General features: G+C 49.5%; 6 protein-coding genes across 6 annotated transcripts; 3 read left to right on the forward strand and 3 right to left on the reverse strand.

Annotated features, from left to right (window-relative positions):
- The first annotated feature begins 1,762 nt into the window (after positions 1–1,762).
- Positions 1,763–3,360, forward strand: BKA55DRAFT_554087 (uncharacterized protein). Its single transcript, XM_046191571.1, has one exon. The coding sequence runs from the start codon at positions 1,855–1,857 to the stop codon at positions 2,977–2,979; it is 1,125 nt and encodes a 374-aa protein (XP_046054836.1). The 5' UTR covers positions 1,763–1,854; the 3' UTR covers positions 2,980–3,360.
- Positions 3,361–5,302, reverse strand: BKA55DRAFT_554088 (vacuolar membrane protein-domain-containing protein). The gene is made up of 2 exons (XM_046191572.1): positions 4,357–5,302; positions 3,361–4,303 (listed from the first exon to the last, which is right to left on the reverse strand). Exons 1-2 carry the CDS (start codon positions 4,870–4,872, stop codon positions 3,644–3,646), a joined length of 1,176 nt encoding a protein of 391 aa, XP_046054837.1. The 5' UTR covers positions 4,873–5,302; the 3' UTR covers positions 3,361–3,643.
- A 119-nt stretch (positions 5,303–5,421) lies between these two features.
- On the forward strand, positions 5,422–6,864 carry BKA55DRAFT_554090 (Manganese/iron superoxide dismutase). The gene is made up of 2 exons (XM_046191573.1): positions 5,422–5,757; positions 5,866–6,864. The coding sequence occupies exons 1-2, from the start codon at positions 5,547–5,549 to the stop codon at positions 6,492–6,494; spliced, it is 840 nt and encodes a 279-aa protein (XP_046054838.1). The 5' UTR covers positions 5,422–5,546; the 3' UTR covers positions 6,495–6,864.
- An 817-nt stretch (positions 6,865–7,681) lies between these two features.
- On the reverse strand, positions 7,682–10,177 carry BKA55DRAFT_500127 (uncharacterized protein; the record flags this gene model as incomplete). Its single annotated transcript, XM_046186722.1, has 2 exons — positions 7,682–9,949; positions 10,007–10,177. The coding sequence occupies 2 exons, from the start codon at positions 10,175–10,177 to the stop codon at positions 7,682–7,684; spliced, it is 2,439 nt and encodes an 812-aa protein (XP_046054839.1).
- A 1,785-nt stretch (positions 10,178–11,962) lies between these two features.
- Positions 11,963–12,731, reverse strand: BKA55DRAFT_554094 (uncharacterized protein). Its single transcript, XM_046191574.1, has one exon. The coding sequence runs from the start codon at positions 12,329–12,331 to the stop codon at positions 12,128–12,130; it is 204 nt and encodes a 67-aa protein (XP_046054840.1). The 5' UTR covers positions 12,332–12,731; the 3' UTR covers positions 11,963–12,127.
- A 3,528-nt stretch (positions 12,732–16,259) lies between these two features.
- Positions 16,260–16,537, forward strand: BKA55DRAFT_451966 (uncharacterized protein; the record flags this gene model as incomplete). The annotated part of the gene is made up of 2 exons (XM_046186064.1): positions 16,260–16,354; positions 16,441–16,537. Coding segments are annotated over 2 exons (192 nt in total), but the record flags the coding sequence as incomplete, so codon positions are not given.
- Between the last annotated feature and the right edge of the window lie 3,302 nt (positions 16,538–19,839).

Below are 19,839 nucleotides of genomic sequence, written 5' to 3' on the forward strand. Positions count from 1 at the left end.
ATCAGAACAAAAGGAACCCAAGCCTTGGCTCTTTGATCTTTTCCACGCCAAGTCCCGAGTGTCTGGTCTAGTGTGCATACCTTGCAGAGAGCATGTCCAAATACCCATTGATCATCTTGCATTTTACCACCAATTCCATAACTCTCCAGCCGTTGAAATCTGACACTGATAAATGACGAAATCATTTCAAAACCCTTCATTTTCCACTCAAACTCTGCGACAGGATCGTCCGGCAATCGAGACGACCCTGTCATTTCGGAAATGGAAGAAGCCCCTGTGGCCCGCACCAAGACCAGGGTTGAGCTTCTGGCAGAAGGGCTAATAACGGTATGGCGTCTTTGATGCTGGAGATAATTTCATGGCTTTTATCGCGCATGATTTAAAGAACAAAGACTCGGGTTGTGTTTGAGAAGTGGCTGGACATTGTTGTTTGACCTCGCAGGTTGATCTACCTTAGAATGTCCTCAGGCGATACTCCAATACTCCATAGGTTACATAAAACAAAGATCGTCAACTCTCGACTTGCCCATCTTGCTACTCTCAATTTCCCAAGCGTGCTCTTAACCATTCTCTTTACAGCATTCTCCGCGAATGTTCGTTCAATCACCCGATGTCGGTCCTATAAAGGCTAGGGTTAAGTCAAGCCATGAAGTCGTCATCACCCCTTCAACTGTTAAAGTCAGCTGTTGAAAGCCCGTATTGGATGGATTCAAAGTCAGATTACAACAAAGTTCATGTTCAATTTAATGGACGTATTCTCTAAACGCGGAAACAACTTTGCTCCCCTCCACTGAGTCCACTCACAGACTGAACTGAACGAAACTGAACTGTCCGCCCCCCACCAATGAATATCCAAGCGACAATCCTGTCGAGTTTCACAGTTTCAGAACTCTTCTGACAGGGATGTTTTATCGATCAGGGGCAAATTGAACCATTAGCGGTCCCGTTTTCCCCTGGATCATCCCCGCCACTCGCGGTAATTCTGGACCTTTCAGCGTCTCCCTGACCCCAGTGGCCAGGTCTCTCCACCTGGCGGGCGCCTCTGACACCTCCAGCTCCACCAGTGCTTTCTTCCCTTCTCTTTGACTTCTAGGCTTGCACTTTATTCTCTACATCAACACGAACGACTTTGGTGATGTGGCTGTCGTTTCCTAGGCCTCTCTTTAACCTCGTATAGGTCATCTACACTCTCTTGATCATTTCTTCATAACATTCTCTTGTACTGACGGTGCGAGCGCCGCTTTTGTTTCTTCATCAACAGTCCTCTTCCGCTGAACCACCGTCCTTCATTCCAACCTTCGATTAACGACCCGCTTCAATATTGACACGCGCTGAAAGAAGATACGGCATACGTCGCTGTCTCAATAACATCGTGTTTTGACTTTTTGACCGTTTCTCGATCAACATCCCGAACTCAATTCGAGTATTGTCGACTCGCCCATGCAACCAAGTATTATACCCGCAACCTCGAGCAAAATACACAACACGATATCCATTATATCTTTCTCGATCTTTCCGAAGCAATTTCACTCATTAGTAGTTCCATTTATAACCGGGACACATCAATAAAATGCCCTCCATTGACGAGGCCATGGCGCGGAGCCTTCGGGGCAGTGCCTGGGAGGTTGTCAAGGACAAGTTTGTCCGGACAATTGTAGCCGACCTTTCACGACGAGACATGTTAGCCGATGCCGCGCAAACAACCGATGAAGTTGCACAAAAATCAGAAGACTTCGCGACTGCTTTCTCCAGCTGGGACAACTGTATGAACGTGGCGTGGTGCAAGTGCGTATATTCCTTGTTACCCCGACGCCTTCTCTACTAACATAACCCAGATGGCCAGTAATTGGTGTGATGATCATCGGAGGTCTCATCATTTTCAGTATTGTTTGGTGTATTATTCGTTGCTGCTGCTGTGGTCTTTCATGTTGTTGTAGCTGTTGCCAGTGCCTGAAGTGCTGCGGTAACTGCTGCGGTGCTTGTGACCCTCCACGCAGTGCCACAAAGCATCTGGATGACCCTTATGCTCCCCAGAGTCAGCACCATGGATACCGAAGTGAACCCCCAATGAACCCCTCAGCGCCTCAATACGGAGTCACAAAGCCCATGCGATCCGAGCCACCTCAGTATGCGGAATTCGAAACGAGTAAAGGCCGAGACGATGATGCCCTCCCTGAAATGCCCAGCTGGGAGGGTGCTAGCAGCAAAAAGGTCGAGGTTCACACAGAGGCCGTTGAGCTTGACACTCTACCTTCAAAGCCACCCCCTAGTCAGCAAAGCAACATGATGGGTGGGGTTTCACCGAACAATTTGACCCCCTATAGCCAGGCACAGAGTAACTCAAGTGGCTACCTGGGCGCTAACCAAGCTCCCGATGCCTATTCACCTATCGACCAACAAGGCTACGGCTATCAAGCCCCCGGTATGAACCCGATGTACGGCAGTGCCGCTGCTGTCGCACCAATGCCACATGAACGCCGCTCTCCAGCGTTGAACAACAATGGATATGATAACCAAGGCTACGGCCATGATCAAGGATTCGATCAAAACCAAGGCTACGGGCAGATGCATGGCTACGGACAACAAGGCTATGGCCAGGCCACTTCCCCCAACGACTATGCAGCAACTTATAGCGGATACCGAGGGACTCCTCCGCCGCGTCCCGCCAGTTTCGCCAAGCGAACTTCAATGCATCAGGATGAATTTGGCACTTACGGACAGCTTCCTCCTCGCCGTTCTCCAGCTATACCAGAAGACTATGGTTATGGATCACCCGTTCGTCAATCACCCGGTCCCCAAAACGATTTCGGCTACGCTCAGCCGCCTCGTCAGTCTCCAGCGCCTATGAACGATTATCGAACACCGCCTCCCGGCCCCGAAGCCAGCTATGGTGCTCATCCTGTTCCCCAGCGGCAACACATGCCAGAGTCCCACTCTCCTCAGGAGCCATACCCAGGTTTCAAGCCATACCAGCCTTAAATGGCAGATTTATGACACTTTGGGGGTGAACGAAAGAAAAGGCATATATGACTGTGTTTCTCTGAGTATTTCATGGATATACGGAGTTGCTTCATGCATTTTGTTACTACCTTAGTTTTATGCGTTGGCGTTTCCGGGGAGAATTTCAGTCGAACTTGTTTTTAGAATTTGGGTCTGGATACTCAGGTTATATTTTTGGAGGCCCCATGATACGGATTTGTCTTGTCACCATAAAGAGAGATGGTCTGAAAGCACCACTTGGCTACGACACAGGTACTTCTCGCCTGCGTGATGAAACTCTGTTCAGCTTCATGCAAGCTTGGCGTCATAGCCAAGACTTGGCCATACATTTACACGATGAGTTTGGTACACAATAATGATCCTCGCCCACGAGGCTTTGTGAAGTTTGATTTAAAGTCGCTTCTAATCCCGAGGTGTAATCCCATCTGATAACGCCACAGGCTCCTATTTACGCCGTGAGCCTGACTTCCGCTGAATGCCGACAAAGAATCCCCATGATGTGCAATATAATATATCTCCATCCGCTGCTGAGACGCCGCGACTCGAGGCCAATAGAGATCGCTTGTAAAAGACCCATACCACCAGAAAGCTCGAAACACTTAAAACAACACAAACAGCCTTGTCCAAGGCTTTATAACCTCTTCTACTCCTTGGGATATAGCTCTTGGGGAACCTTGTCCTGAGGATCACGGGCGCTCGCACTACTTCCTGTGATTGTTCGATCGTCACCGTCGCGCTCGGGATCATACTCTCCAGAGTCTCTGCCTTTGGGTTGCGTGGAATGAGTGGGACGCGCGACAGGCTTATCGTCATCGTCATCGGACTCACTGTCAGTCTCGTGCTCTGAATCGACAAGTCTGACACGCGAAGTCTCATCCTCGCTATCGTCGTACCTCCTGCGGCGGCCTTCGTCATCAGATTCGTTGCCATGGCTTTCGTGGTTGGTCTCTTTTAGCTTGATGAACGAGTCGATGATGTAGTATTGAAGAGCGTTCATGATGAGAGGGAAGATCATCATGACAAACGCGATCTGAAGCTTCTCATTGCCCTCAGTCCAGCCAAGAGCCCAATCGCCAGCTTTTGAGATCCAGGGCATCATGATGAAGATGATGAGGACGCAGATCTTCATGCCAAAAAGGCCACAGAAGTAAATGACTGATTGTTTCAACCACCACCAGACATTGGGCGGGGTACCGTAGTTGCCAGACTGAACAGATTCGGGGGGTTTACCGACTGGTGTGAAACGAACGAGACCTGTGAGGATCTTTAGGAGAATGATGAGGATGGGGATACCGAGAGTGGTCTATATATGTTAGCAGGTCTGGAGTATGAATGACAGGATAAGCTGGTACTTGCATCTATCGCGAGGTTAAGAAGATAGAAGGAGCAGGGATTTGGGGCGTAGTTATCGTCATCGGAGCGTCTCATCATGGGTGTTGCTGATGGGTCGACCTGGACCGAGAACCGACCGCTCGTCAACATGGACATGAAGATATTGGCGATGTGGACGAGCACAGAACCAAAAACCTGCTTGGACACGTCGAAGAACCAAATCTTGAGCGGTCGCTGAGGTCGTTCCCGCCACCGCTTATAGACGAGGGAGAGTAGAGCCAGAGCACCAAGTGCGCCTTGTACAAGCAGCGCAAAGGAGCCAAGTAACGAGCACTCCCCATTGGAATCGTCTTCGTCGTATGACTGTGGTGATCCGGACGCGATGAAGGTTGCCGATGCAGCTGTGGAGGAAGCCATGGAGGCGGCCGAGGCGATAGCTGAGGTAGCCATCTCGATAACTGTTGAAGAATGGGCGAGAATCAAGGAAGAAGCATCATCGGCGGCGACTGGTATATCTTCGAGGTTCGACGGAGGTTGCATGTGTACGTGGACGTAGACGTGGACGATATTTGATTGATTATGATGTCGAATGTCTCAGTAGAGAGGAGAAGTGGTGATGTTTCAGGACAGCCAAAAGGGTCCAACGGGGGGCGAAGAAAGAGACGAATGAGAGTTGTTGAGAACAAAACTCTTACAAAATATGTTAAGAGATGAAACTTGTATTTATCTTGGTATAAGGTTAATGATAGCAAAAAGAAAGACCGAAAGAAGATGGCGAATGGAGACAAAATGAAAGGGGGAGGGAAAGTCAAAAATGAGAACGAGGCGCTTGTGACTGACGGTACTGACTGATCATGAATATCGACGCCTAGACTTCTCTAAGCCTGAGCCTGAGCGTGGTCATGGATATTCGGCTCCTGCTGCTGGTTGTTCTCAGATTAAACTGAAGCTAAGCCCAAATTCGATCTAGACTCTTCAACGCAGACTAAAGTCCAGAATCTGGTTAGTCTTGGCCCAGAGGATAAACTTGAGCCACATGGACATTCCCCATCCTGTGGCGTCGTGGTTCATCTTCGGTTCAACTTAGCTCCGTGAAGAAACCTCAGGCGACGGCTATCAACACCCCAAAAAAAAGTACAATCCAAGTCGACGACGACGACGGTCCTTCCAACGCCGACTAGCTCCCCTAATACCGTCGACCTTCCCTTCACACAATGCTTCGTCCTAGATTAAGAGTTCCTAGCTCGGTCTTTGGCCTCGGCCTGCGCTCAACAGTCAATGCCCGCCGATCAATCCATCATGTTCCCCAACTGCCGCACGACTATTCTGAGGGTGTTCCTAACCTCATGAGCCCTGGAGGTTTCTCGATCGCTTGGACTGAATACATGAAGTTGACGGTGGAGAAGCTGAATGCTTTGACTGTTGGTATGTGTGGCATTGATGTTCTGGGACAGCATTGAACCAACACAATGTTTCCCAATTTGACATTGAATCATATACCAATTCAACACTTACTGACATGTCAACTCCCAGGCACTGAGCTCGAGGATAAGGACACAAAGACAATTGCTCTCATGACAGCCCGCGAGCCTAATCAGGCCCCCATCTTCAACTATGCTTCCATGGCGCACAACAACCACTTCTTCTTCCAAGGCATCGCACCAGAAGGAACCCCCATGCCCGACGCCCTCCGCAGCGAACTAGAGGCCTCATTCTCCTCCATCGAGACCCTCCGCCGCGAATTCATCATCACTGCCTCCGCCATGTTCGGCCCGGGCTTCCTCTGGCTCGTCAAGGCTGGTCCCGGCGACTACCGTCTTCTACCCACCTACCTCGCCGGATCTCCTTACCCCGGCGCTCACTGGCGCGCCCAGACTACCGATATGAACGCCGTGGGCAAGGATGGCTCTGCCCGCACTTTTATGCACAACCAGGCATTCGGTGCCAACAAGCGAAACAGCGATCTTCCCCCAGGTGGTGTTGAGCTGGAGCCTCTTCTGTGTCTAAACACCTGGGAGCACGCATGGCTGCTGGATTGGGGTGTTGGCGCTGGTGGCCAGGGTGGAAAGACTGCTTTCGCCGAGTCATGGTGGAAGTTGATCGACTGGGAGAAGGTGGCCCAGAAGTCGGGAGTGCTACGACCTGGCTTCAAGTCGGCGTAAGCAGAAATATGATACATGACGGCGCGTAGACAGGATGTATAGTTAGGACACGATGTTACGGCATTGGATAGAGACAAAGGGATAAGGGAAGCGAATTCTGTAAGATATTGTACTCTGCATATACAGGTGGGGAAAATGTACCATTTGACGTCTCAATGCGTCTCTATGTCCTATATCCTGCTCATGAGACGCCTGGGAGATGGTCTGCTCACCCAGGTATGTTGCTAGGCGCTGGTTCTAGTATACAGCGTACCTCGTATTAATGAAGACCAAAAGGGTATAAACACCAAAAAAGACATACAACACCAGGTATTCGCTGGTCGTCACCGACCCAACTACTAATCCGGCGCTTCGTGGCTTGACGATGGGGGAGCGGACGGGACCCCGTATTCTACACGAGCTGTGGTCGTATGTGATAGTCAGGTTGGAAGAGAGAAATTATATATGGATGTTGGCCTGCATCAGCTGAGTAGAGTGTATCACAAACACTACAACTAGATGTCGATGATAATAAATATCAAAAGGCCTCGAGGCTACAACTTGGATCATCCGAGCTACCAATATGGGCCATGCAGGGAAGAGACCATAACAAACACCTATAATAGAGACTCCATAGCAACACTTGACAATAAGTTCCCAGGAAGACATTAATATCACATAGCTTTCAAGGACAGTTCATTCAAATTCATCATTTCATTTTCTTTTCTTTTCCTATCCCAAGAAGCTAGCCTGAGCTACCTATATGAAGTAAAAAATCAACAAGCGCCATGTGGTATCTGCGTCATCGGTCATGAAAAAATATTTAAGGGAGTGAGTTGTGCAGTGTTGAGTTTTCTAAAGTCGTGTGCGAATGGTATAAAACGGAGGCAGCTCGTTCCCATCGAGCAATAGCCTATCAATCAAGGAAAACATCCCAGGTATGCAAATTCCAGTACCCAAATAGACATCATTGCTCATCTCGAGCTAACATTCATCCGCTGTGTAAGCATCCCGCGAGAGAGCCGCAGCAAATATTCGCATAATGGTTGTACGATCTGGCATGTAAAAAGTGCACAATAACACAAGAACAAAAAGAAATACCGAGGCCCAATAACCACCATAGAGGGGTATCAGGTCAATGGTATCAGAGTGAAATCAAAGCAGAGTAGAGTTTTGGTAAGTGATAGAAAGGTGGCGGGTGTGGTGGTTCAGATCATGTTTCCATTAACGCTGATCTCGAAACCCTCGCCCTTTTGTCTGAGAGCCTTTGCAAGCATAAGCTCACGCATCCAGTCGATGCGGTCATCTCGGTTCTTGACAGCAAAGTGATGCGTCTTGCCTGTACCATTGACACCTTCTGCGGGAATGGCGCCAGCAGGTTGTAGATGGCTCTCACGCTTACGAAGGCGGGCAGTGTTCTTCTCTTGAGGGATGAGCTGGAAAGCAAAGGCACCAACGGGGTCACTCTTCTCGCGGCTGTGGCTTCCACGAGAAAGATGCATCGTCTTGAAGGCAGCAGTGAGCTTTGAAGAGGATGCAACACTTGAGCAGGCAATTGCATAGTCGTCAATGTCCACATACTCAAGGGTTCGGCCGAGCTCCTCAGCATCCTTGTGCATATTGAGGCGGGTACCCTTCAGAGTAAAGTAACCGTCCTGCCACTCATGCCGGAGCATCTTTGTCTTGCGCTTCTTCATTGGGCCCTGGTGGCTGATTCCATTGGCAGGGTCAGCAGAGGGAGACTTGCCCTTGGCACCAAGAGGTGTAATCGTTGGTGCCAGGACCTTCTCAGACCCATTAAGCTGACCACGAGAGAAAGGCAAGTTGTCACGAGGGGGTGGCTGAAGAGGCTGCTGAGATCGCGAACCTTGTGGCGACTTGGGTGAAGGGGATCCCTGGGAAGGGCGGCTAACGAGAACAGGCTTGTTCTCCTCCAGAGCGGGCATCACAGGGAAAGATGGGCGGCGAGCTGAGGTGCGAGACTGGCAGCGAGGAGGGGAAACATTGTTAGTTGGAGATGTGCGGTAGTTCATATCAGGGGGGACAGATTGGGAGAAATCTCGAGCCACTGGTCCAATGGGTACAGCTGTAATAGGAACATCAAGCTCTGAGAATGGTGTACCGTGACGGAAGCTGTTCCTGGGCGTCATCTCCAGATCAGGAGATCGAGGGCTAGTCTTCTCCATCTGGTAAGGGATAAAGGCGGGCTGATGTTGCTGTTGCAATTGTTGCTGATGTTGAGCAAATGACTGCGTGGGCTTCTTCTGAGGGGGAGGCACAGAAGAAGCTCCAAGACGCGACGGGGGTAGCTGAGGTTTCCCGGGAATGGACAGTTTAGGTAGCCGGCGCAGACCTTGGTGAGGAAGCTGAGCCTGTGCGGTTGGCATACCATCAAATGGAGGTGTGGGAGGTACCTCGGCGCTGCAGTCTCCCTGTTGTTGGTGCTGGAAGCTGAGGAATTGTCTGACGTTATCTTGAGGATCCCTTGACTGAACACCACGCAGAGATGCCTCGTAAAGGTACTGGAGAGGAGGCATGCCAGGACCCATGACATCCGAGGATGCGACAACAGAAGGCACGGCGTCCGACACGGGACGGACCTTGTTAGGGTCCAATGCCTTGGCCGTCTCAGGGTTGCCAGCATCTCCAACCATGACGGTACCAGTGGCATTAATATCCACATGTGGATATTCTTTCTTGAATGCCCTGATAAGCTGCTGTTGCTTTCTGAACTTGGAGCAGTTCTCCCCCTTAGAACAGTGATGGGGTTTTGGTATGACTTGCTCAATACCGATGATAGACACTGACTCCATAGGAGTGATATCATCTCCATTTGTCCTTGCGCGGTGACGCCGCTTGCTGCTCTGGCGACGCTTAAGACCACCTTCTTCCGCTCTTCGCACTTCTCTAACAACTTCCTTGCTTGGAACGTCCTCAATTGGTGTTTCTGGCCGAGGCGATGCAGGTATGCTGTCTCTTAGAGCTTGGATTTGATGCCAGACTTTGGTCCTGATACCAAATGATTGGATGTTGAGCTCCTTGAGATCTTCAAACTTAAGCGTTATCAGAATTGCACCACTGATATCATTCTCCATAAATCGGTCTGCCACGGACAGCTCAACGCCAGCATTGAGCATAGCCTGCGCAACCATCTCAGTGGACCATGATGCCAGAGTTGTCGTATCCAGTTCCGCATCAGTGTACTGGAAAGGACTGGCTCGGGGCGGTGGTGGCTGGGATGTCATGAGGAAGTCCGCAATGTTCCGAGGTCCCTTGGGAGTGATAGGTGACAATGTTAAAATAATGTCCTCTTCAGTGGAGGAGTATTGGTCAGTCGAGTTCCGAAAAAGGTGAGGCCCTCGAGGACCTTCAACCTGCTTCGGGGAATAATCAAGCGCAACTTCTTGGCTTCTACTCGATCTTGGCGTTGGAACCTCATCATAGGAAGAAACTGTTGTGAAGCTAGGTTGCCCTGCCTGGATATGTTTGTTAGTTCTTATCGAGCTCGATCGGCTCCCCTATGAGACACATACTGATTGCAAACTTATGCGAGGCGAGTTGTCCTCCTCGTCGCTAATGATTTCATCCTCTTCTTCCCAGTCCGTGTCCACAAACTCGGTTGCCACTGAAATTGGTCGTTCTAGTATTTGAGAATCATTCTTGAGACTGAAGAAGGTGTCCCGAGGTAGGGGTTGCTGTCGCATTTGTGAGTATGTTCGGCGGTCTCCGCCTCGGAAAGATGTGTACTCCTACGGGTCAGTGTTAGTGATATCCATTACACTCGCTGGCCGAGCTCTCCTGCTTACCATTTTGGAGTTTATGTCAGCAGATATCAAGTAGTTGATGCTACCAGGCACCAAATACTGTTGGTGAGGTTGGGTGTATCAGCTGGTTATTGCTTAGTATGGCCGTCGCCGGCGGTTGCTTCTTTAGAACTCAGTGCCTAAGCACGATCGAGGAGACGCCTCGAAACAAAGAGAAACAGATAAAGGAAACATAAATCTCGTGGTGTCGAGAAGATAATACACAGGTCGCAAAACTTGGGAGAAGGGGACCAGGGGAGTGAGCGGGCGGTTACGGGACGTTATGTATGCACTATAGCTCGACGCTGGAGACTGAGGGAACCAGTAGAAGCATGAACATGAGCGGTCACGGAGTGGATGGAGACAAGAATAGACTTGGGTGAGGTGCTAAATGCAGAGTGTGTGGCCATGTCTCTAGGCCCTTGGGGTACTGTAGCCCAGTCAGTCCCTAGACACTAGACCCTTGTACCCTGGCTTGTTCGGGGGGATGAGAAAGAGACGGGAGGAGAAAGAGGAGGGTGGGAGCAAAGATCCTAGGGTGAAGAACAGGGTGCTGCGGCTTCATCACACCGGCACGGGACGCAGGAAGCGGAAAGCAAGCAACATGTTATCACCAACAGCCAGACTGAGATTCGTCCTGTCAACCAACATGTAGATCAAGCGTTGATCGAGGGCATTGTACTTGTGTACGATCTGAGAAGCGGTGATATCAAATGCTTAATTGAGTTGAAGGAACAAGCCGACCCCCTTCTGAGAAACATGTATCCACTGCTGGTTCAGATAAAGTACCAGGCAATGCCAGTCGAGCATTGAAGCGTGCACGGCGTCAAGCTGGTAGTATCAATTGGGCCTTCAGTCCAGGCAGAGTGGCTGCGTCTCGCGTGCAAGAATGCACGTCCAGTCACGTTTCTGTGCTCTGATCACGAATCAGAGGGTGACTGGGGGCCGGGGGGGGCTAGATGCTGCTGGTAGAGAAACAGTGTCTTTGCTGGGACGCTTGATGACGATGGAAGAAGAGAAGTATCCTGGTCCCAGTTAAACAGAAGAGCGTGGGGCACCATGCCTCGAGCTGTCTGTGCTCGTCGATTGGCTTAAGCTGGCGCACGTTGCGACCCTGGCTCTTGAGGCGTTAGGCTTAACATGGTTAAGCACACCCAATCTCGTTATCCACAGCTGGAGATCCGTTAGTGCCACACCTTGGACAATTAGTAGTATAGCGGCCCTAACGAGCGTTTAAGCGCCGGGAGCTTGAGTTTCTCACCTTAGCTCAGGATGAGTTGAGTGACAGAGGTGAGGTGAGGTTGGGCAACGAGTCAACGCACCATATCACCCCGCAACGTCTGAGTTTTTACATCGTTGCCAGTATGGATTGTAATCTCATCCATCAGCAGAACAGACCAAACCCAATTCGATGGATAGTGATAGTGATGATGGATGCCCATGGCAACCCTCAGCACAATCATGATCAGTCTGTTTTCTCGTGTCATCACATTTCTCAATTGCAAATTGATCTTATCTTTCTCGCATGCTCTACAACCTCTCCTGCGTATCCGTACTCTGTTGAGTCTGTTCGTACTGTGGTTTTCTGTACACTGTAGTGCTAGGGTCATCACGGACCAAGTAGCTTCGGCATAAGAGCGGGAGACAAGCCCCATCAGCTGCATGCGAAATCCTGAGAAACGAGAAATAAACGACCAGCATGGATCGGTATTTCTTTATTCTCCTATGGTGCACTGTATGGGGTCCTCGCCTCATGTTTTCAACGTCGACATTGCCATACGTTAAGATATGAGTTGTTGGCATTGCTGTCATCAACGACGTGGACATGCCGAGTATCATTTGATCTCTTGTTCAACGTATTATTCCCCTGCATGCTGTTGTCAAACGTAACACTCTTGTGTTCCTGGACATGAAGCTAGCCATGTGACTTGGGTGGTAGAGCAGATTTGAATGCGAATGTGAATGTGTGTCAACATGCAAGCTTGTGTGCCCTTGCAATTGTAACGACGAATATGTTTCCGAGCCTGGAAAGTTTACTCTTTCCTCGCGCCTCATTCCATCCAGGAACAAACTTTTCAACGGTCAAGATTCTTGCACTCTATCCCGGAGCCTGGATGATTCCAGGGCACCCAAATTTTTACCACGCCGGTTCTGTGGTTGTGGGACCGGAAACCGTTACATCTGAAACTTTATGTTTTTGACTCACACATATCGCATTAGATCAAGGTATTCTCAAGCCTGAGTTCGAGCTCGTTCAACAGAGTGTTTAAGATGGAGTTGAAGCTCCAGCCCCAGAGTCTAGCCTCCGCCACCATTCTTGTGGACTGTCCCCTGCTAACAACCTCCATCACCAAACGATGGTCCTGTAATTGCTTCCCATTGCGATCCTTCGCAGAGCGGAATGATCTTTTTCGGGCAGCTATTCTTCCGAACTTGGTCCAAGTCTCGAGAGAACCACCGACACGCCCCAGGCGAGTAGATAAATCGTACGTTGACCTCATAGTGGTTTCTTCGCATTATTACCGCGGCTGGTGCTCGGTGGTGTGCCCCTGTCGCTGTTAGAGGCCCTCAAAGGGTCCCTGGATCGTCAAGGTTCTAGCCCCCACCAACTCCAACTCCAAGTGCAACTGCTCTGAGGCCCTCTATCAGAGGCTACAGGAGTAGTGCCCTGTAAAGAGCCCCTGTCAGATTCTTACTTGGCCCACCACCTCCTTCGACCTCGATTTCCTGTTCAGGCAGTGCGTTCATGGGAGTTTTGGATGAGAATAGACACTAATCTTGGCCCTATGTCACTCAATAACCAATCATAGCGCACATTGATGGCCTCTTCCACGAATCAAGTGAAAACACTCTAACCGGCAGGCTAGTGGGACGGACCGTTTTTCTTTCAGTTTGTTTGCTCCATTACAGCATTCCTATCCGCTTTGATTTTCAATGCGATAGAAGTCAGGCGGATCATGGCGGTATGAATTTGGTTGGTTCTTGTTTGGTCATTCCTCGCCTCATCCACAATTCGACTATATTTTGCTGGCTCGAGACTGGAATTTCGCCTTACGAATGGTTATACGAGCATTGCTCATACTTGCGGTCAAAGATTTGATCTCGTCTTGCTCATCGTGTGACTCAAAGGTCGCGGCCAAACTCGCTCACATGAACAAATCAATCCGGCTCATGTACGAATCGCAGTCCGTCACAGCTATTCCTCGAAGGGAGCGGTGACAATTGACGGATGAATTCCTCTATTCCTTGTCAAGAAGTTCGAGCTTCGCCAAAGAGACTAAGAGGTGGGGTGAGTGATGGACTGCATCTACAACATGCTAGGATTCAGCATTTGCACACTCTAGATCACACTGGAAATGGTATAGTTCTGCTGTAGTTTGCTCAACTCTGTTCTTGGCCTTGTCAATCAAGGAGCCTCAAACCATCAGCTGAATCGGGAATATCTGTCCAAAAGGTGCCATATCCTTGAGGAATTGAGGAGATGATAAACGGCTCAGCAATCCGAGGGTGAGTGGCTTTGAGGCGTGGTTGGTTGAAGGTGAAGCTCCGAATATGATTTTCTGCGATGGATGTGTCGCCACGGTGATTGTCGATGAATTGATGAACAAATGGTACCCAAGATATGCAAAACGTATATGTCTGTGCCTGGGCTGAGATGCAGTGTGACGCGACGTTGATTCACAGCATTACCATAAGAGAGATAATGGAAGATCTGATGTTGCGGCGTCCAAGATTACGATTCTCAGTGTAGCACAGCATGACAGCCACTTTACTGCATGAGATTCTGGTGATACCTTCCAAATAACGATATACAGTGATGGCATCATGAACGCTGCACTACCTACCCAAATATTCAGCCATGGAGTTCGGGTTGGGCAGGTATATACAGTGCAGAATCAGACTGTGTCACCTACATTGGAGTGTAGGGTAACTCCACCACAAAGTTATCGCCGTGAATATGAATCAATATTCGGCTAGTGACAGCTTCCACCTACAGAAGCACAGCATATACGCCTTATATTTCTTACAATAGGTTCTCGTCCCGTAGTGAACACCGTTCAATCCTGATATTATTAAACACCCGGCGTCTCGAATTGCTTCGCCTCGCAAACGAATAAACCAGAGTCACCATGCCATTGAAATGTTGCCGTGGGATACGAAGCCCATGACGGACAATCTCTTCTGCGACCCAATAGACTTTCATAACCTCAGCTGGAGTCAACGATTGGCCTCACGTCCGTCAATCGCAATCCTGCGAGGGCTTAACCGATCCCGCTCTAGCTTCTTGGTCGGGATGCCTGTCTGCTTCTGTCACCATACCCCTGCAATGATCCTTGCTACAGCAAGGAAATGCCCAGCCCAAAATCGAAATATTCTTATTTCTTTCACAACTTTACAGTAGGATGTGGTAATGATAACTGCTGTAGCTTGCTCTAGGCCCGGGATGGCATGTCTGAATGTGAAAGGAAACAAGCAAGCAAGCAGTGGCATGGATAGAGTCGAAGTGGCTTCAAATCCTTCAGGCTTCATCACGCCCGTGCGGGCTAATGTCTCGTTCCCGCTTGACTTCGCATGCTATGCCCGTCTCCCGTCCAGCCTTCGGCTTCAGGTCGAGATGCCTTGCATGGAGACATAGACCAGGTCTTTTACGGCAAGACTTGTCTTCGGGGATTCTCACCGACTCTTCCGTACGCCACAGAACATATACCGATGACGACGATAGCTGTCGTGGAATCCGGAGCATCAAGATAATTGTGCGGGCTGATCAACACTATGCCAATGTCTCACATAGCCATCGTGGTGTCTCACTCTGAAGTTTGCTCTTGCCAAGACTTCAGATCGAGTTGGATGACCCATCGAACTCGAAGAGCGGCCGACAAGAAGGCTGGAAGTCCATGGACCACAGAACACCTGTGAACAAAAGTGCTGGCCGGCAGCACACAACGGGCAGCTGCTTGTCGAGGAACTGGACGACAAGGACCCAGTACAGAGGGATCACATATCGACTCAGTCATGTCACTAAGTTGCTCGGAGACAAGCTTGAATATCTCCGCATCTAAAATCAACGACGAATTGAGAACTACCAGGAGCCAAGCCGCGGTGTGTGTCCCGTCATTATTGTCTACAGAGGACTTCAAGAATATAACCCAGTAGGGGACGGCAGTCGGAATGTCACATCTGAGCTCTCGGTTCTCATTTTGTGATGCAACCCCCCAGCATCACATCACAGTGCCATTGGAAGTGTCAATGTGCATGTGCCTTTTTAATCCTGGTCTGAGCCAATCCTCACAGCTCTCCCACGCGGCTCCCACTCTCCACTTCTGTTTCCCATATCCATCAACGGTTTCAACACACATCTCAAATATCATCTATTAACCAATAGATCATTCAAAGCTCACTTCTGCAGAATCTCACATGATGCAAAACTAATGCGACCTCCTCGAGTTCTGTGGGTGCTGAGAGCACGGCCGCATTGCGGTCGAGCTTCTGGAGCTTCGAATGAATGTTCAATTCGAGAAGCCGAATCACTTCGGACCTACCAGGATTCTCCATTGGGACCAAAAGATTGTCATGGGTTGGGCGGGGAAAGTGAGGGACAAAATGATGATGTGAGTGTGAGTGTGAGCAAAGCAAAGCAAAAGTCAACTCGGCGCACACTCCACTGTACTGTACCGCAGCCTTACTGTGCTAGTTTAACAGGCTTATCTGATGATCCTTGACTGTTGATGGAGGCTTTTGCGAGCATTGAAATGGCTCGCTACCTAGGGAGTTAGCTCAGCTTCCTTGACAGAAACAAGGGCCCTAGTCAGCTGGAGCCTCGATCTGCGATGCTAGCTTCAGCTTCGACTTACTTTGGCTGATCATGCCATTACCATAACATGTTTTTTCCTGTCTGGCGCCCGTTCACAGGAATTTCCTTGCCCGGTCTTAAAGACGAGGTAATACAGCACAGTATAACCATGATTTTGAGGGCCCTAGATATGCGATTAACTTCCCGCCAGAGTTTGGATCGGCCCGCAAGGGCCAAGAAGCTCCCCGCGGACCCTTCAACGGCTACGGAAAGGCCCACAAACGAACGTGATGGTGTGTAAGTCGGGATACGCGGCCAACACAAACCAACTCGAGGCACCAAACTCAATTTTGTTGGTAAGATGAGAAATGAGAAAGCTTCTTCAGCCACACAGGGCTAGACCGTCTAAAACGGTAAAATACGTGGTTAATGGCACATTTCACCTTTTGACCGTCGATGGCGGACAAAAAGTTTGGTCCGGGTGCATCGAGATTATGAATCATGCGCTAATGGAGGGTGAGTGTCGAGTTACTGAACTATGGCTGGACTGTGAGATTCGAGGTCGACCGCTAATTGAGGCCTAGGTCTACAGGCCCAAGTTGGAATGTTGCCATACTGTGTGATCAAGGGGATGAGTCCATATCTAGGTGAGAGTAATTTCCATAAACACAGAGGGTCAACAATCTCCCAGTAAATCCATCATCAATTTCAGTTGCATTGAAGTTTACGAATACTACCTCGAGCGCAGATCAAAATATTATTTACCAAGACATCGTGATATATCATCTAATCAGACAACTAACTTGCGGAACCTTCGGCATTCGGAGTAGTTCTAGTCAAGTCAGTACTCAGCACAGAACTGGAGATCAACAAGAAGCATTAGGGTAAGCTAGCAGAATAATGTCTCCATGTCAACATGGGCAAGGGTGTCGAAGAGCTGAACAGTGTTGCAGCCAAACTTGATGGAAGTGCATTGACATAGGAGAGAAAGTTTGGTTTAGTCAAGAGCAATTGTTCCATAATTAGCCCAGATCAATAGTCTTTTTGGCCGCGTCCTCTGCGACCTTGATGATGGCCTAATTATGCTGGAATGAGCCAGGGAATGCGGGCTAAATTAAAAATAGACGTGCAAGTGAGCATTGGGATGTGACGAGACGTGATGGGATCTGTTAGCGCTTTTGCGGTATCCCAACTGTTGATCCAAACATGCTTAAGCGCCAAGGCATAGAATTTAGCCCAGATTCCGAGTTGAAAAGAGGGGGCTAAAAAATTAAAATAGTTACTCCGTCAAAGGGCCAAAATCTCCGGCTTAGACGGAGCCCTGTCCCGATGGTGTCAATGAGGAGACCATAAACGGTCTGTTCGTGAGTGAAATTGCAGGGATCAGGGATCGTATGGGATGAACAGACGAGAAGACGATGAACAATCGGAGGCGGCCGGTAGTGTTTAATTTGCAACGAGCGGGGGCATTTGACAATGACTCGCATTGGCGGGGGAGCCATCTATCCATGACTTGACTAGACCATAGTAGGAGTGGAATTCATGGGCTTGACAGGTGATAGTGTGATAGTTTTGTTTACGGAATACCCAAAGAGTGTGATGAGATATTAAATGTCGGGTCAGGGTTTGAAGAGCTAAGTATTGTCAGATGGATCGGGCCTTTTGACACACAAATATTATCATCGACTTGATTTGGGTTATGGTGTTGAAGGTTCTGAAAGTGAGAGAGAGTGTGTAAGTCGCGAGATAAGATAGGATAGCCGGAGCAGAGGAAGGCCAGATGACATTTCTAGATTCAGTAATTATCAAGATAGGCTAATATACCTTGCTAGGTTCAAAGGATAATCCAAGCTCAACCTTGAAATGGTCTGGCTAGTCTGGTCTTGCATGCTCATATCTGATGATGGTGTAGAGGAGATCCAACATGGTTGGCAGATTTACAGATGACCTTGCACTAGCTACATCTTGTTGGATGGAGATTCCAGTGATCTGATTGTTGGTTTTTGTTTCTTCATGCACAACAGATAGGTACAGCCTCCTCCACAAACATAAGGTAAGGTAAGCACGCTATCAAGATAAGATTAATATTGGGTTGCCACAACAGCATTCGAGCAGTGACATTTCGTCTCAGCAACTTCATTCATGATCAGCGAACGGTCAAAGCATAGCATAATGACCCATTTTCGGCCGCCCGTTATTGCCCGTCATGGTCCGCTTATCACATCATAAACTCACCAGGACCAGCTTGAGCTTCCCCGCTCGGCTCGGTGTTTTGTTGATCACCTCAACGTGCATTGGTGTAAGGTAAGGGTCTCGAGCTAGCCAGGGGCCCCCTGAACGGCTGCAAGAACGTGGCGGCAGAGATCATCGTCTTCTGCTTTCTCATTGGTTACAGTGTCAGAGCTTCCCTGTTGAGCCACCTGCGGCTCGGGGCCAATCCAGATCTGAGGCCGGGGTAGGCAATCAACTCTGCTAACACGCTTCTGGACTAGCACTCTTATCTACCCCTGCTCCGCGGCAGAAGCTCCTCATCGGTTGGTCCCGTCCCATAATGCGCTAATGCACGCGTGTCACCCTCGGCTGTCGAATCACGGACCAGAAACGCTCTTTTTCACAACGACAGGCCTGCTCACCAGACCGATCTTTTTCCTTCCCGGTCACTGCAGAATGCGACCTGACCCAGCTTTGGCGCCAGCAGAGCAGAGCTTTTCACTGATCAGCCACTGGAGAGCATGGCAATGCCAGCCCAGGTCATGCCCGCTGGAGCAATGGTCGGGTACATGTCGGACTGCTACGGCGCACAGCAGAAGGCATGTATAGCGCCTTGCTTTGCATGAGTATTGAGCGCCATTCTTCATGTATCCATTCCGTTCAGCTCATCTAAACTGAGTTGTTGCCGCGTAGTTGCAGCAATTATATGTTGTCACACTGACTGACTCTGCTACGGAGTAGATTTGTTCATGTCTCGACATAGACAGATCAACACTCGAGGTTACCTGGGCTAAACAAGAGAGAGACATGTCAATGCTCTCTCTAAACCCATTACCCAATCTTGACTCGTTCCTTTATCGCTCACAAGGCCCTTTCGACCCCCGTGACCTCCAGTTATGGAATTTCTCAACAACCCCCGCGCTGTTAGACGTCACTGTCTTTAACCCCTGGTCAACATGCACTTGTCCCGTAGCACCCAACCATGCCGGTATTCCTCTGAACTGGAGACTTGGTGTTTTTGAGGGCCATACATGGGGCTTCTGGCTTCTCGACCCGGCTGCGGACAGCCACTTGCAGGACTGCACCCACGAGGTCTTTCGCCGCTTGACCAATCTGAAGGTTGACCGCCTCTTTGACCATTCTATTCGTTAAAAATCATCTAGGTACTTGGCCAGGGCTTTTCTCCTACTACCAGCCTATCTCCGTTGTGTCCTAGACCCCAACAAGTTTCTGGCCCAATCGTCCACTTCGGCCGAGTTCCAAGACGTGAAGCGTGAAATATGACTCGCAAACCGTGGATTTCACAACGGACCATGGCTGCACTAGATGCGATTGTTTAATGAATCCATCTTAGATGCGACCGAATAGAGTTTTCAGACCAGCACAGTACACTCTCTGCCAGTCGAGCATGGAACGACCCTGCTATGAGACCTTGATAGAGGAGGTGAGCTAGCGGTCGGATCCTTGTGCGACCTTTTGGCATTTCCCCTCTTCCGGTGTACATACTCGCGCATATGCAGACGCAGTTGCAAGAGCCCGGTGAGCTTCTCTATCAGCATCA

The sequence above is a fragment of the Fusarium redolens genome, assembly GCF_020744475.1.
Source record: "Fusarium redolens strain MPI-CAGE-AT-0023 chromosome Unknown BKA55scaffold_2, whole genome shotgun sequence".
Lineage (NCBI taxonomy): Eukaryota > Fungi > Ascomycota > Sordariomycetes > Hypocreales > Nectriaceae > Fusarium > Fusarium redolens.